The following is a 15,602-nucleotide window of genomic DNA, read 5'->3' as shown; positions in this document are numbered from 1 at the left end:
CAGGAAGAATAATAAGAGTAATCTTAAAACTAACTAGCTACCGCCATTGTTGGAAACTGAGCAGGGCCGCACTATGAATTCTGGGACACAGCTTCTTCTTCTTCGGGGTTTAACGGCAGCTGGCATCCTTGTACATGCAGTGCTGCCATCTTCTGTTTCAGTCCGTTATTACACTCTTAAATCCTAGTCCTGCATCTTTTGTGATCTTACAAAGCTTCAAACGACACGTCGACTATTAAATTAGTCGTCGATGATTTTAATAGTCGACGTAATCGTGACTAGTCGACTAATCGTGGCAGCCCTAGTTGTGGCATTCATGACCTCACAGGCGTCACAGGACTTTTGACCGCATTGCTATAACAACCCTACACAATTTGGTGGTACTCAGTTTTAATGGAAAACAACAGAAACCAAGTTGAGTTGAGCTGAGTCAATACCAGTGGAAAAGGTCTATTACTGCCAGATTTGGTCACCTTTTTGACACTTTGGTCAAGACCTTAGATCCATCAGAGCGGTGCCTGCAGAGGTGAACTGCTGCCGCTGAGCAATCCAAACATAGAAATAATGGAAGTTGTCCAGAGGTGCAAAACTTGATGATCATGAAGGGAGATTGGACAAATTTGAGGTGAGGTAAGGTTTTCTTTTCGATCTCACCTTGTACGTAACACAACATGAGGGTCATAACAGGCACCAAGTCAGTTTTGAATGTTTAGACATGTCTGAGTAGACTAACAGGCAGCATAATCCAAACCTTCCCACTTTTGCTTTGGTCGATTCTGATTGTAAATTTTGATTACTGTAACATTATTGCAGAAAATTAAAACTATTAATTCTTGTCATTTAAATTTTTTCTGGGATTTTAAATTGAAACAAATATGCTGCCTGTGTGAAGACCAGCTGTTGTTCTAACAGCACTGAATGAAACTGTTCAAATTTATGATTTCTGAACAATGAAACTACGCTATAACATTATTATATAAGCATTTTTACTAATACTGTTCAGTTTCATTCATTCTTATTAATTGCCAATATATACTGAGATAGTCTTGCTTCTTTTTTTTTTTTTTTTTTAATTACAAATCCAGAAGAAAAGACCAAAACCAAAGTGACGCTCTCTCCATGCTTGCTGATGTGGTTGATAGCTGTCACAACAACCACATCTGTGCTTAAAAAAATAAAAATCTTATGAATATAAATATGTTTTAATAATTATCTAAAACATCATGGTTTTGTAGTTCCTATCAAAGTTTGCTCACTTATTATAAATATTAGCATTTTTTAGGACTACAGTGGAACCCCGACTTACGAATACACCATTTAACGAAAACTTCAAGTTACGAAGGCACTTAACGGCAATATTTCTGCCCGTGTTACGGCAAAATGCCCGCGTAAAGAAATCCGCTGGCTCTGATTGGCTGAGCCCAGTATGCCTACAATGCCCACATTGCCTTCCGAATTATGTGACAACCCCCTTGGCTTTCATACTTGCGCTTCGCTGTTCCTCTTGAACGACGTATTGTTGTTGCAGTTAGCAATTAACCTATAGCCTATCGTTCACTCAAAAGGCGCGATGGGTGCTTCGACTTATGAAAATTTTCGACTTACGAAAGACCCTCGGGAAGGAATTAATTTCGTAAGTCGGGGTTCCACTGTACTTGGGTGTGGAATAATACACGTGGTGTAGTACAAACTGTTTCCAGTAGCGTAATGGTGTTTGTTGGCTTACCTTAAAGTTAACGACAGGATGATTATTTGGGATCATGAGGGAATGTGTCACACAGTGGAGCTCTGAGACACAGAGGAATGAGTCAGACCAGTTCATCGATGGTTTTGGTCTTTTCACAGTGAGAATCAAGAATGTCACCAGCATGAAAACCAGCGCTTTTGCAACCAAAGTATGGAGCTTGATAATTAGTCACTATTCTGATGCTTCTTGTTTTGTTTTTTTAGTAATTTTAAATTCAGGAGAGCAATCACATCAAATTAAAAGCGCTCCTGGTGATTGAGAAACTGTTTAGTTCACAAATTTCTTGACAGTGTAATTCAGTAATCAGGCTACTCAGCAGGAAGCTTTAACACCACAGGGTAAAAGTGGAACATCAGATGATAAACAAACAGACAAATCAGGCTCCATTTTAATTACTTTAGGGGCAAAAATGTTTAATTTTAATTTTCCTTAAATTTAAACTTATATTAAGTTTGTGGATACTAAAAACTGCAGGTAAAAGCGATGCGGGAGGAGCTGGGCTCATTCTGAGTTAGGTCCTTGTGCCTTTAGGCATTAGTAAGTGCATAGTGCAGTAATTACATGGAAAACATACCACAGGGGATTTGGTTGAAGCGATTTCAATAAGCCTTTAATGAAATATTTCTCAGGAGCTGGCCATTACTTTGGTGCCAGGAAGCAGATCTTCTTTTGGAATAATGATGCCTCAGAAGGTTTCCAGCCCTGCATGGGAGACATCAGAGATAAATTGAGCAGAGCCATTGCCGCAAAGAGGGCACAGTTATTGTGGTGGTGCACGGTTAATCTCCTACTCCCTCAGCAGAGTCTGTAGATGTGTAGTACCCGCATTGTAGGTTGCTGAGAGTCGTGACGACGGTGTTTCATACTTACTTGTCTTTGTCCTTGTAAAAATGTTTACCTCACAGGTATGGTGGTTCCAAATATGGCCTCTGAGTCTTCTGGTCTTTTCCAGAATTAGCCCTGCTAAGGTGAATACGTCGTGTCTGTGGATTTAGGCTGTGTGTACCGCTAGAGCCCTCATGTCTCAGTGTTTTAACTGTGTGAACTAATCAGCCACAACATTAAAACCACTGACAGTGAGGTGAGTGACACTAATTATCTCATCACAGAGGCGTCTGCCTGCCGCATGTTGGAACAGATCCTGGCAATTTTGATGTTCCTGCATAAATGAATTGAGAGAGCGCCATAACTTTAACTGCAGTCATTGCTGGGACATAAAATACAGCATGTACAGAATCACCTGCCAACTCCAGTGAAAGCAACCTGCAAAGTTTGGTTACTTTATCCCAAAATAAGGTTTTAAAAGCCTTTTTTTCTTTTTCCGCCGGCAAGTTAAACTAATGGTACACGTGTATGTTGCCTCACAGCATCATAACTTCATTAACAGCTCATCCAGGGTGCTGACCTAATGTCTCTGCTCATCCTGGCAGAGCACAGGACAAATGCCATTCTTGCAAGTTTAAAAAAATCAATGTTATCATAATTATTTTATTTACAAAACTGAACAGTACATGTTTATTTGTTTTCTTAAAATATACATTTTCATTAGTTTATATCAGTGTGTAGTAGTATGTAATGCAAGACCATCTCTGAATCGAGGAGGGGGCCTAAGGCCAAAAGGCCACTTTTGAGGAATAGTCAAATTGTTCCCACTCTTATCCACATCTTTAGTACGATAAAGAGTAGAGAAACATACTTGCAGCTATACAGTTGAAACAGCTGTGAACCTCCAATACGTAGCACAATAAGATGATTCCCATTTCAGCAGTTGATTGGCTCTTTGGAGCCATCTTTGTCATTACAGAATTCTCTAATTTGTTTGTGGTACACAGCTGTCACTGCCTACTAAAAGTGGTCCAGGGAAGGATGATCAGTGACAGGAACAATTTAAGAGAAAGACATGGGACTCAAAAAATCATGAATTTTCAAAACCTAATTTTGGTGTGAAGTCAGCAAACATGTTAAGCATTTTTTTACTGGACCTGACCGGTGATTCTGTTCATGCTGCGTCTATTGAAAATAAAGTTAATTTAGATAAAGCTTTAAAATAAATAAATGAAAAAGATCCAAGATGCTTATGAGTAGCAAGACATGTTTCTAGAGTGGCTTTGCTAGTGCACAGGAACCAGGATCTAATTTAGTCTTGCTGAACTGCTAAAATCTCCTACAACTCACACATGAGTGGAACAGCTGAACCGTGGCGCCATGGAAGGAAGAGGCCTGGACTGCACTGTTTACCTGCAGAAAGATGGCACCTGGACACAGTAGGGGAAGAAGGCAGCCCTGTGGGAGCAGCACAGTGATCTGTGTTATGTTCTGCTGGGAAACATTGGGAAACATTTTGACTTTTACTGGAATACTGTTGCAAACCACATACACCCCTCTATGACAGAGATGTTCCCTGATGGCGGTCACTTATTTCTGCAAGATAATGGGTCCTGTCACAGTGAGGAACAAGTACAGGAAGGTTTTAAAGAACCAAAGTCCAAGATCCCGATTAGACTTATACATTCCAAAGATTTCAATCTCCGAGATGAGTTGATAAAACACATTAAATATATGAAGGTCCACCTCAAAACTTCCAACATATAAAGAATGTGCTGTGAACGTCTTGGTGTCTGATACCTCAGGAGAACTTCTGAAGTCTTGATGAGTCAGAGCTGTTTCGGTGGTTTTGATGTTGTGACTGATCGTTGTTTGTGTGTAGCACAGTTCGTGCTGGTTTAGACGGTCTTCCTGGTCTCGTTCCTCGACTCCTTTTAACAGTAACCAGTCATTTAACTCTTAAAATACATGTTTACACTGGAAACTGAGGTCTGTCCTTTGGTGCGTTCACGCCAGACATGAAGCAACGTCTCACCTTGAGTTACTCATACAAATACGGGTGCATTGAAAAAACACAAATGTTCGCCGCTAGCAGCCTACAAGAAGAGGAGGCGTACACTCAATAGCTGGAATCAAGTTACACTAATGTATTTTCAGAACATATCACGAACTCCTACAGTTTTGTTTTTCTCCAACTCTGTCTCCTTTTTTCATGTATGTAAAAGCGACGTTGAGCCATGCATTCAACTCCCCTGGCATGCGTCAGTAAGCTCAATTGGTGACGTTCAGAGCATCACAGCTGATGAGGTTTTGCAACACAGTGTGAAGTGAATTTTTTTGCAAAACTTTAAATAACCTCATGTGGATGCAAGTTTTAAATGCATCTTTTCACTTTGCCTGCATTAATTCACCTCTTCACGTTGACTTGATATGTAAAAACTTTGCTTCGTGTTTGGAGTGAACTCATCACTAATCTGTCTTTATTCTACTTTCATATGTTAACATTTCAGTGACGCTGTCCGCTACTACGACTTGTATGATTACAGCTATGTTGTACCTGCTGTGAGATAACGTTTAATAAGTTAGACAGTGAAACTCTGCTCGTACTTTCACGCTGAAAATGATTGTTTCACCTTTGGGAGTTTTTTCTTTAATAAGGTAAGATGGAAAATGGGTACATTTTTTCTAGAATTAACCACACTTATGTATTACCAGCTTTAAGCTAAGTCAGAAAGCAAACATTTGCCAAACCTTCCTTTGAGAGAAAAAGAGGAAACAATGGTGAGAGTCTTTTGTCCTGCCTGCTGCTCTGTCTCCTGCACGTTATGAATGAAGTGGCTGTTGGAAGCAGTATTGCTTTTGTTTACTAAGCTGTGTGCATTTCTCTCCTCCAGCCCCGTCATGAGTACTTTAATGTGCCTGTGTACTGATTGGCTGCCACCGCTGCTGCTGCTGCTGCTGCTGCTATCCACCTTGCATGCTGAGCTCCTCAGTGCCTGGCACCTTCCTTTCTGCACGCGGCACCCGACATTGTCATTGGTTTGGGGTGTAACAGTATTTTCAGTTTTCATTCATTTTCATACATGACAGTCATGATACAATATTATCAAATTCAAATTTAAAACAACCATGAATGGAAGCATTTACACACATTTACAACGAAAACGTAATCAATATTGTTATCGATCCATTTGATATTTTGTGGTGATGCATTGTCACATGCCTGTCATTGCTCCACTGAACTCTTTGTATCATTTCAACAGTTTCCTTGTTATTGTTGTAAAGCAGCAAATTAAGTGCCATCATGACCCAAAAATAAAATATTAACAATAATTTAAAGTGGACCTATTATACTGCAGGAGTCTGCATGAAAACTCTTAGATTAAACGCTTTTCTGGGTCACACTGAATAAAACTTAAGAGTCTGTTTTGCAAATTTTGGTCATTCCAACTCTCAGAAAGGAGGTAGCCCAAGTACACACGTTGGTTTGTGGTTTCACAGTCAGAGCCACGCCTTGCTCATTGCAACCAGTTTCAAAAACAAGATGGTGACGGCAAGAGCGTTCATCTCGAGAGACTTCCACAACCAATCGGTGATGCCACTGCTCTTTTATACCTCTGTGGTTGTTAAGAGAAACACTAGAGACAGTGTTTCTTTCTTTTAATTCCAGTTTGTTTCCTCGGCTCCTCTGCTTTATGTTTTGAGCTAAAGCTAGCTTCAGGATATTTTGAACAAGTCAGGTCCAACAAACAGCATCTTACATTTAATTTACTTTTGGCTGCCGTAGTCATCCACTGAAAATCTGGCGTTGTGACAGCTTTGAGTCAAACTGTTTATGAAAATTGTGTAACAGAAAATAATAGGTCCACTCTAAATAGCGGTTCCACTTAGTAAACAACTTCTTCCGCTTCATAGCTGCATCTCTTTCTGGAAAAAACGCATTAAGTTGACCTTGTTAATCATGATGGCATACAAGACTGATTTAGATTTATGTCAAATAAGAGATTATATCAGTTTTTTATGATAGATGTTCTTCACAAAACTTTCCTTAATTCTTTTGTTCATTTGTGCTGTTTCCACTTGGTCTTTGGGGAAACAAGTAGTACAGGTGCTGACTGTGTTTAAAAATACAGTTCAGTACTTTTAAAAGTATTTAATTATAAACAAAGAGAATTTCAAAATTCTCGAAGTCCAGATCACAAAATACAAACCTGAGCTTTAATTAAACACAGACTCCACGCTCACCACTCATACCTGAGTCAGTATTACATCCATGAGGGGTTCATCCAGTTTTTTCATGTTTTTAACTTGTTTTGACTCCCAGGTCATGTTTGTGGGAAGTGAATGCAATAGAAGTCATGTTCACCCATTTCTGTATCTCATCTGTTTTGCTTGTATCTTCTCACTCTCACATCATATGTATCTGTTTGATTTTTAGGTTTTTCTTTTTGCTGTGATCTTGTAAAATGTTCTTATGAGCGTGAAAATCAAACCAGTGTTCACACTGAAGCACACACTAGAAGTTTTAATAGTTTTTAAGTGTCTGTCAATTAATAAGCCGAGTTATTTTAAAAATATTCACAGATCATGATTATTTCCTATTTAAATAAATATTTAAATAAATAGAAAAAAAGTTTTTCATGGTAAGTGGTTTCAGAGGAATTCTACCTAAATGAATATTGTATTTGCAATGATTGCACGGATTAAAGATTCTTCGGGGTTTTATGTTGATTATAGACGTTAAAACGCTTGAAACAATTAGACCTACAAATATGTTTTCTATTATAAATAAATAAACATTTCATATGAAATGTCTTTTCTGTGTCTTGCTAATGAAAGCCAGCTGAATAAATGGACCCTCACTTTATTGATGTACGTAATGGATACATAATAAATTGTTTACGATTCTCTGTCACATCAGCACACTGGTGTCTTTCTTTAATATAACCGTTGTTCTCTGAGTTTATGGATTTCCCCCCTGTGGCTCTCTGAAATTGGAGGGTTTTTTCCACAGCTTTTATTCTCTGTCTGAATTGTGCAGAACTCCATTCATTTCCCAGATTAACGGGTTTAGCCTACATAATCGGCAACGAGGGATTCATCACTCTGACAAAATATTTCCCCTGTGTGAAAAGTCTATAAAGGGTGATTAATGCAGAGTGGATGTTTCGAGGTCACGTCTGAACATTTTGCACTGAAAATGAAACCACAGACGCCACTGTGTGGAAGTGTTAGCTTAAATGAATTTTATGTCACTGCTCTGATGAATTTACTCTCTTTACTTTGTGCTGAACCTTTTTTTAGGATGCCAAAGTAAGTGATTCTCTTTGTTTCTGACACAAGCCCTGAAATTTGTTAACTACAACTTGTGACACTAGTTAGAACTGGTTAGGGTAGGATTAGCAAAGTAGATGTGCATTAAATAGGATAGAGCCTGTCTGTCCTGTTATTTGTTTATTTATTCCAAGTTAGTGCATATATAAATGTGAGGGATGTTGAATAGTGAACATATTTTCTATAAAATCACCAGTTTATTAACAAAACTGAAGTATGAGGTTGTGGGTGGCTCTTGCTTGTTCTGCTTTCACTTGTATTTAAATGTATTCCTTTGTAGAACAGCCAATAAAGAGTTAAAGAGCAGGTCAGGAAGTCAGGCCTTCTATGCATCCTATTGGCAAACCTCATATAGATCATGATGTTTTAAGATGCTTTAGACCCCTGCAAACCTGCAAGCTCCTTTGTATCTCAGCTCGTCCTTCTCTGATCGAATTAAGATTGAGAATGAGAGTAAAAGATAAACCAGCACCCAAGTACCTTAAACCTGCATTTTTTTTTTAATTGACACCAGGGGTGACTCTTCTGGTCCTACCCGAGTCTATGGGAAAACGGGCCATGACTCACTTTCACTGTGCCCCTGATTAGTCACAAGTTCAATTTTTAATTTTTATCTTTGTATTTTTAGAGTCAGAAAGGACAATTAGCCAGGTTGTGCTCGTTGGCTGATGTCAAACACTAGTCATCTATAGTTGACGTTAAGGCTGCTGCTTCTGTTTTGGATACCCGCTGTGATTGTCTATCGTGATGTCAGCCAATTTTTTCCCCCTCCTTTTAAAAAAATTTACAAATGAATAAAAACTCATTTTGACAGATGACAATATGACATCAAATCAAACACAAAAGCAAATGAACAGAAGTAGTGGAGTGGAGGCAAAAAGGTGGATTTTATGTATTTCTTTAAATTTGCATGGCATTTGGTCAGTGAGGATCAGTAGGTTGGACATAAAACAGATGGGGATTGTGGGATCCTGAGGCTGGGGAGCCTGGACAGCTGCCCCATGATCCAGAATTGTTCTACTGGAGCAAAAAGCCAGAATGGGTAGAAATAATTATCTATTTCAGTGGGACAGAGTGATGTTACTAAAACCCATTATGTTCATTTTATGAGTGGTGATGCTGTGAAAACACGTATTTGTGAGATATTTGGGGGGTTGAAGAGAATATATTTTTTCAATAAAGGATGCAGATTGTTCTTAAAACAAGAGATGATGATCAATTATGGCTTTTTTTCATTTGGCGTTAGTGATGGTTCTAAGGTGTGTTGTTTAAGTGTTGAAACTGATCGAAGATCAGGAAACTGTTGCCACTGAATAGGTGCCCCAGGTTGGTTAATCCTTCCTGTTTCCATGGAGGGAGCTTAATGGGTTTCTTCTCAATTTTGAATATTGGATTATGCCTGATGGAGGTTAGAGGAGGAGGTTGTTTGCTGTAGATCAGGCAGAGAGCGTGGTACTTACTGTATTTGATTTGAAGCAGTAATGACCTGTAACTGATCTCCCAGTGAAAACAATGTGTTGAATTAGACAATCTTTACAGTTCAGGTTTTTGGTCCAATCTCAGATATACGGTATTTAAGTTTGTGGGAGAGGAAATAGTTGTAGAAATTTGGAGTGTCTAAAGCACCATATTTTTTTGCTTTTTGAAGTGTGGTCAATTTAATTATAGGTTTTCAATCTTTCCAATAGAATTTGTTGACTGTAGAGTTAACGGAGGAAAATCATTCTGGAGGTGAAGTAACAGGGGTCATTGCGAGGGGAGGCTCGTCATTTTTATGGAGGCGATGTGATGGATTAAAGAGTATGGGAGTGTTCCCTTTGGTCATGGAGTTGTTGGATACTGTGAAAAAATGTGGTAAAGTTGCATTTGAAGATATCTTTTGGGTTAACTGAAATATTTATTCCATGGTATTTAATAAGCTGGGTTTTATGATTACAGTGTAGGTCCCCTTGTACGGCTTAAAGGAAGTTCAGCTGAGTAGCCAGAGACCTTACCAAAACTGTTGATCAGAGTGGACTAATAGAAGTGAGGCTGTGGGATTGGTTAGCCAGAGAATGATGTCATCAGTGTATAAACAGATGTTGTGATTATGTAAACTTGTTGCCATTCTTGTGATGTTATCAGTCTGTATCTGTTTAACTAAATTAACTGGAAATATTTGTCCATTAATGATTACAGATGATGTTGGAGTATTATATAGGAATTTGATTGTCACCCACTGGTGATTGTAGTCCTGTTTTAAACCCTCAAGATGAGTGTTTTTATCTTGATCATGACAAGTAAGGGACGGACCAGACTGAAGGTTGGGGAAACCTACAGTCAGTTGAGACTTAACAAGTCAAAAAGAGTCTTTAGTCTCCTACTAAAAACGCTACGTCCAGATGAGCAGAATCAACTTTCTGGCATAGGCTCTTGGGTAGTAACTTGTCAGTCACATAGTAAAGCGCACCCTGCTTTACCCTTCTTTTGAAGTGTAATGCTGTAAATATAATTTTCAGATGAATTCAGTAAACAATGTGATTTTTATTGGATTTGATTAATGATTCTGTTCTGGTTTGATGTCCCATGTATGCTACAATAGCAGCAACTTGGTGTGTTCAGGCATATAGACATAGTTAAGACAGCCTGCTGAAGTGTGGGGAAGAAAAGTGATTTAAGTGATTGAACGTGGCATGGTTAAGGTACCAAACTAGCTGGTCTAAGCATTTCAGAAACATCTCTGTGGTTCCTAGAGAATGGTCAGTTCTCTGGACAAAAATGTCTTGTTGATGCGCAGGTATGCAGAAGAGCATCTCTGAACCCACAACATCTCAAACTTAGAAGCAGGTGGGCTACAGCAGCAGAAGAACGCTCTGGGTGCCACTCCTGTCAGCTAAGAAGTTCATACAGGCTCACTAGAATTGGACAAAAGAAAATTGGAAAAACATCACCTGGTCTAATGAGTCTCAATTTCTGCTGCAGCATTTGGATGGTGGTGTCTGAATGTGGTCTAAACAACATGAAAGCATGGATTCATCTTGTTTTATGTCAAAGATAAGACAGGTGGTAGAGGGGGCGATGTAATGTGCGGGATCCTTTGTTGGGATACTTTCGACCCCTTAGTATCAACTGAGAATTGTTTAAACACCACAGCCTACTGGAGTATGTAGCTGACCATGTACATCCCTTTATGACCACAATATCCATCTCCTGATGGCTATTTTCAGCAGGATAACCTATCATGACACAAAACTCAGATCATTTCAAACTGTTTTCTTGGATATGACAATAAGTTCACCGTACTCAAATGGCCTCCACAGTCACCAGATCTCAGTACACTAAATCTTGGGATGTGGTGAAACAGGAGGTTCAGATCATAGATCTGCAGCAACTGTGTGATGCTGTCATGTCAGTATGGACCAAAATCTTAGGAATGTTTTCAGCACTTTGCAGAATCTATGGCATGAATAACTGAGGTAGTTCAGAAGTGAAAAAGGGGACCAACCCAGAGGACACGCCACCTGCTGGCCATTATAAAGAATGCAGGTTTAAGACCTATAAGTTACGTACGTCTTTAATGTCCAGTCCTATGTATCCTCACGGGGGGATCTGAGGACCAACAGGTAGACCACTAAAATACTGCAGATAGAAATTACAATTTTATTTTGACTATATTACTCCCAACTTTCAACCATAACAGGCTATTTTTCTCTAAAATCTAAAAAAGGCCAAGAGGATGTGCAGAAGTCTATTATCCTCCCAGATTATTTGAGTTAGAAAAGCTGAAAGGTTAAAGGTTAGATTTTTGCCCAGTGGTGCCTAAAAACAGCTTAGCCCAGCTTAAATTCACTTTTAAAATCTTCATGTAGATTAATGTGGCTTTGATTAGATTTGTAGTATCGAATGTAACAAGGAAATCAATCAGAATCTATTTTACAAGTAATCATTTCCTTAGAATATTTCTGTAGTGCTTCCACTGCTGATAACAGCAGATGAAACATGGTGTGTTTGTGTGTGCGTCCAGCTGAGCGCTTCACTGGAGCTGTGGTTCTTCTTTCTCATCACAGGAAGCAGAGACCCCGCGCAGCGTGCTGGAGGAAATCGGACTGACATAAACACCATCTTCATCGCCATCCACACTCCTCCATCAGCCAGCTACTCTGCTGTATGTAGCTGATAACAGTTCACCTTTCAACACACACACACCAATATAATTTTCCTGTGCATCTGTGTAACACGACTCTGCCTTGTTTTCTACTGTTTTTAAAGACAAATGATGTAGCACTCTGTGTGTATCTCCTGCTGAGTTATTGATTTGTTTCTGTGTGATGACATTAACTGTTTACCGAGACACAAATCCAGCTTAATTAAGCTTCATGCTGCTTTCAAATCCACACCAGGACGCTGTGCTGAGTGAATTCCTGCTTGATTTTTTATTTATTTTTGGACGCTGATGTGATTTCTTTATTCAGTGTGAGGTGTTAGCAGTGTTCTGAATTTAAAATATGTTAGTTAAACCCAAAGAAGTGGCTGTAATACAAAGGCAAGTATTACATTAACAGAGCCAAAAAGTTTTGTTTTCTCTCATATCTGCATTGTGATAATCCTGAACTCAGTATATCCTACAGCCAGTATATTTATACTTTAATGAATGAGACTTATTTGAATGGGCCAACCCACTTTGATCTCATGCGGGCCACACTAGTATGCCCACGGCAATAAAAATCCTTTTTTGTTCTCCTTTGTGCTCAAATTAATCTAAAACTTTCACCAACAGGGGCAGCAGTTTCAGATGTGCACCGCTGATTCGTTAACCTTAAATATTTTTTTGGCCTGTACTGGACCCCCAGCTGCGTTTTTGACACCCCTGCTTTTTTGCATTTTAACCTGAAATTACTGTGAAATAATTTGAAAACAGAAAATATGTGAAATTAAGAATTTTCTCTGAGTTTACCAGCAACCCTCGCTCCTTTATTTGGTTTCTAAATGATGTTCCAATTAATGCTGAATGCCTTAATCGCTCACTGATGTTACTATTGCATAACAGATATATTTGCATGCCACTGGAACTGAATTAATTTTATTATTTTTTTATTAATGTTTACAGTTTTTTCTTGATGTTTACTACTGTGATGATTATTTTGTTTTATTTTTATGAAAACATGTCACTGAATCTGTAGGTAACATTTTATAATAACCATCATAACCGTAATTGGTACCTGATTGAACATTGATAGTGATTTAATGTTAACAAACAGTGAAATGATAATTAAGGATGTGGTTAATGGTTGGATGTTATAAATTTCAAACCACACAGTCAGAGCCCACAGCTTAATTAACTATCAATGGAGTGTTTAGTAGCAATGGCTAATATAAAGTGTTACCAAACATTCAACAACAGCTTTTGTACAGCCACAGTAGAGATGAGGTGACATCGAGTTTCCAGAAGGTTTACAAGCCAGGATATGAACTCCTTCAGCTCTTTCTTTCTTTACTGGCTAGTCACAGATTTTATCATGATGTGGTTTCATGTATAAGTGTGTGTGTGTGGTTTACTGTATATCAGGTGTGTGATTTACAATGAATAGAAGCTATTACAGCTATTACAGACGGTGTATAAAGTGAAGCACCTTCAGCATGAGAGCAGATTGTGTGTTATATTACCAGACGTGTTTACATTATTATTGTCTGAAATGGACAAAAGAGGAAGGTTGTGTTTATTAGTATAGGTATTTCCTGTTCTTTAGTTCTCTGTTGTTGTCCACAAATATCTTTAAACCATGAGATTTACTTTCTTAATCAGTTAATCACAAACTTTATGTTATTGTGGCAACAGGGTGCACAGAGGATTAATGGGAGGTTGTGTGGAACAGCTGAAGGGACCAAAATAAAATTGAGATAAAGAGGCTCAGATTTTGGGTTTGTTAGGGAGATCCGTCCCATTCACATTAAAAGTATTCTTCTCATTTCCAGATAGAACATGATGATTAACACAGCTTTAAGTTCACACTCAGGATAACTGGCTTTGGTGTTATTTGATGGATGTAATCAGGACATTAGCTTAAAATCACTGACTCTGTCTCCAGTCTGTAGTAAATAGTAGTTACTACAGTGTTCCCCGTCCACTCAACTTACAGAGAACTTCACACCTGCTCACCTCATCAGATCATAACACCACGTCATTTATATACAGTTTATATACAGTCAGCTAAACGTATACATTTATGATCAGTTTGCATGGTCTCATGTTCCCAATCCCATAAATATCGTTTTTTCATAATGTCACTGAATATAAACATACTGTATAATTATTAGTATAATTCTGACTGCCTGATTACATCTCTGCAGTTTTCATGAACTCATTCAGAAACATTTATAGCTGAAGTCGTCACTGCGTCCAGCAGAGGTTGAAACAGAGTAGTTATTTGGCTTCATGGTGGTGTTTACCTGTTTCGTGTTCTGAAAGTCGTTCTTTGAGTGCAGGTAAGCATGTACTGTAGATTACTGATGTTGTATTGCATATACTTCTTTTAAAAGATGTAATATTTGTCAGCACCAGTCCAGTGCTTGTGAAGAGCACTGTACTTAGAAAACTTGAACGTTAGAGCTCGTAAAGACACCTCCATCACTCCTGTGTTAGATTTGTGTGAAGTGCATCCAACAGGGGGTCTAGTGACATTGTGCTCCACCCATCTACACCCTGAGCTGAGGTCTCATCAGGACTACTCTGCTAAAACCGTTTCACTGTCTTTTGAGTATAAACGACTCTTCGGCCTGTGACAGCCACACACTGTACAGCATGTAAACTACCTATTTACTGTGACACTGCTTAAGTGACCATGCATTGAATAGCAATAGTGTCGTAAATGTACTAAAAAGAATTTACAGCCGCTTGGATGAAAAAACAAATGTTTCACACATTTAAAGTGGACCTGTTCTGCTGATTTCCCTTCTCTTTGACTCTGTTAGTGTCGCTTTGCATGATTCGCAGTTAAAAAATAATCTGGGCCTAAACGCAGCCACTCAGTTCATCTCCTGAAGCTAGCCAAGCTGCTCCTGATTGGCTGCCCCTTGTAAACTTGTTTTACAGCAGGTGGGCGTGTCTATTAAGGATATCCAAAAAATAGCAAAAAATAAGAAAAACTGCCTGAAACTAAATTTTTGGCTCAAAGAAATGACTTTTACATACATCCACCATCATAACAGTATAAGACAGATAATAAGGAAAAACATAATAGGTCCACTTTTTGACACACTGTAAATGCCTTGGGCACAGGACTGTACAAATATCATAAAGTGGTGTCTATTTTCTGCTCTGTGCAGGTTTGTTTTAATCCAAACGTCACAGCTCGTTTACACTTTGAACTACTCTTAAGCCTCTTGCTGTTTTCTATAACTTCACATGAGCATTTTTCATGTACAACTGATAGTGTGTGGTTTACAGTATATCGGCAGTGTGACTTATGGAGAACAAATGCTATTCCATACTGTGTATAAAGTGAATTATACAGCAGCTTCAGCGTGAGTGCCGAGCAGCCTGTGCGTGATGTGTTTACAGCTATCATTGTCTGAAATGGACAAAAAAAAAAAGAAAGAGGAAGTTAATGTTTTGTTGTCAGGTTCAGCAATAAAGAGAGAGTATCACAAACAGCCGGGCTCCTCTCATTCATTCAAGTCTCACTCACACCACACAGCTTTTCAATGATGTCTGAAACTG

The 15,602-nt window shown here is 38.7% G+C and overlaps 1 protein-coding gene across 6 annotated transcripts in view; it reads left to right on the top strand.

Annotated features, from left to right (window-relative positions):
* Positions 1–15,535, top strand: part of LOC134620290 (AP-1 complex subunit sigma-2) — a 32,634-nt gene extending 17,099 nt beyond the window's left edge. For 2 of the 6 annotated variants that reach the window (XM_063466369.1, XM_063466370.1), the window contains 2 exons: positions 2,653–2,715; positions 5,467–7,487. In XM_063466369.1, the coding sequence (XP_063322439.1) occupies positions 2,653–2,715; positions 5,467–5,502 (99 nt within the window). In that variant the 3' untranslated portion in view covers positions 5,503–7,487. Of the gene's footprint in view, positions 1–2,652; positions 2,716–5,466; positions 7,488–11,952 lie in introns of those variants that run through there. The other 4 variants (XM_063466373.1, XM_063466372.1, XR_010092100.1 and 1 more) reach the window with 3 other exon arrangements.
* Positions 15,536–15,602: the final 67 nt, after the last annotated feature.

Source organism: Pelmatolapia mariae, linkage group LG23, assembly GCF_036321145.2.
Source record: "Pelmatolapia mariae isolate MD_Pm_ZW linkage group LG23, Pm_UMD_F_2, whole genome shotgun sequence".
Taxonomy (NCBI): Eukaryota; Metazoa; Chordata; class Actinopteri; order Cichliformes; family Cichlidae; genus Pelmatolapia; species Pelmatolapia mariae.
This window is presented reverse-complemented; position numbering and strand designations above follow the sequence as displayed.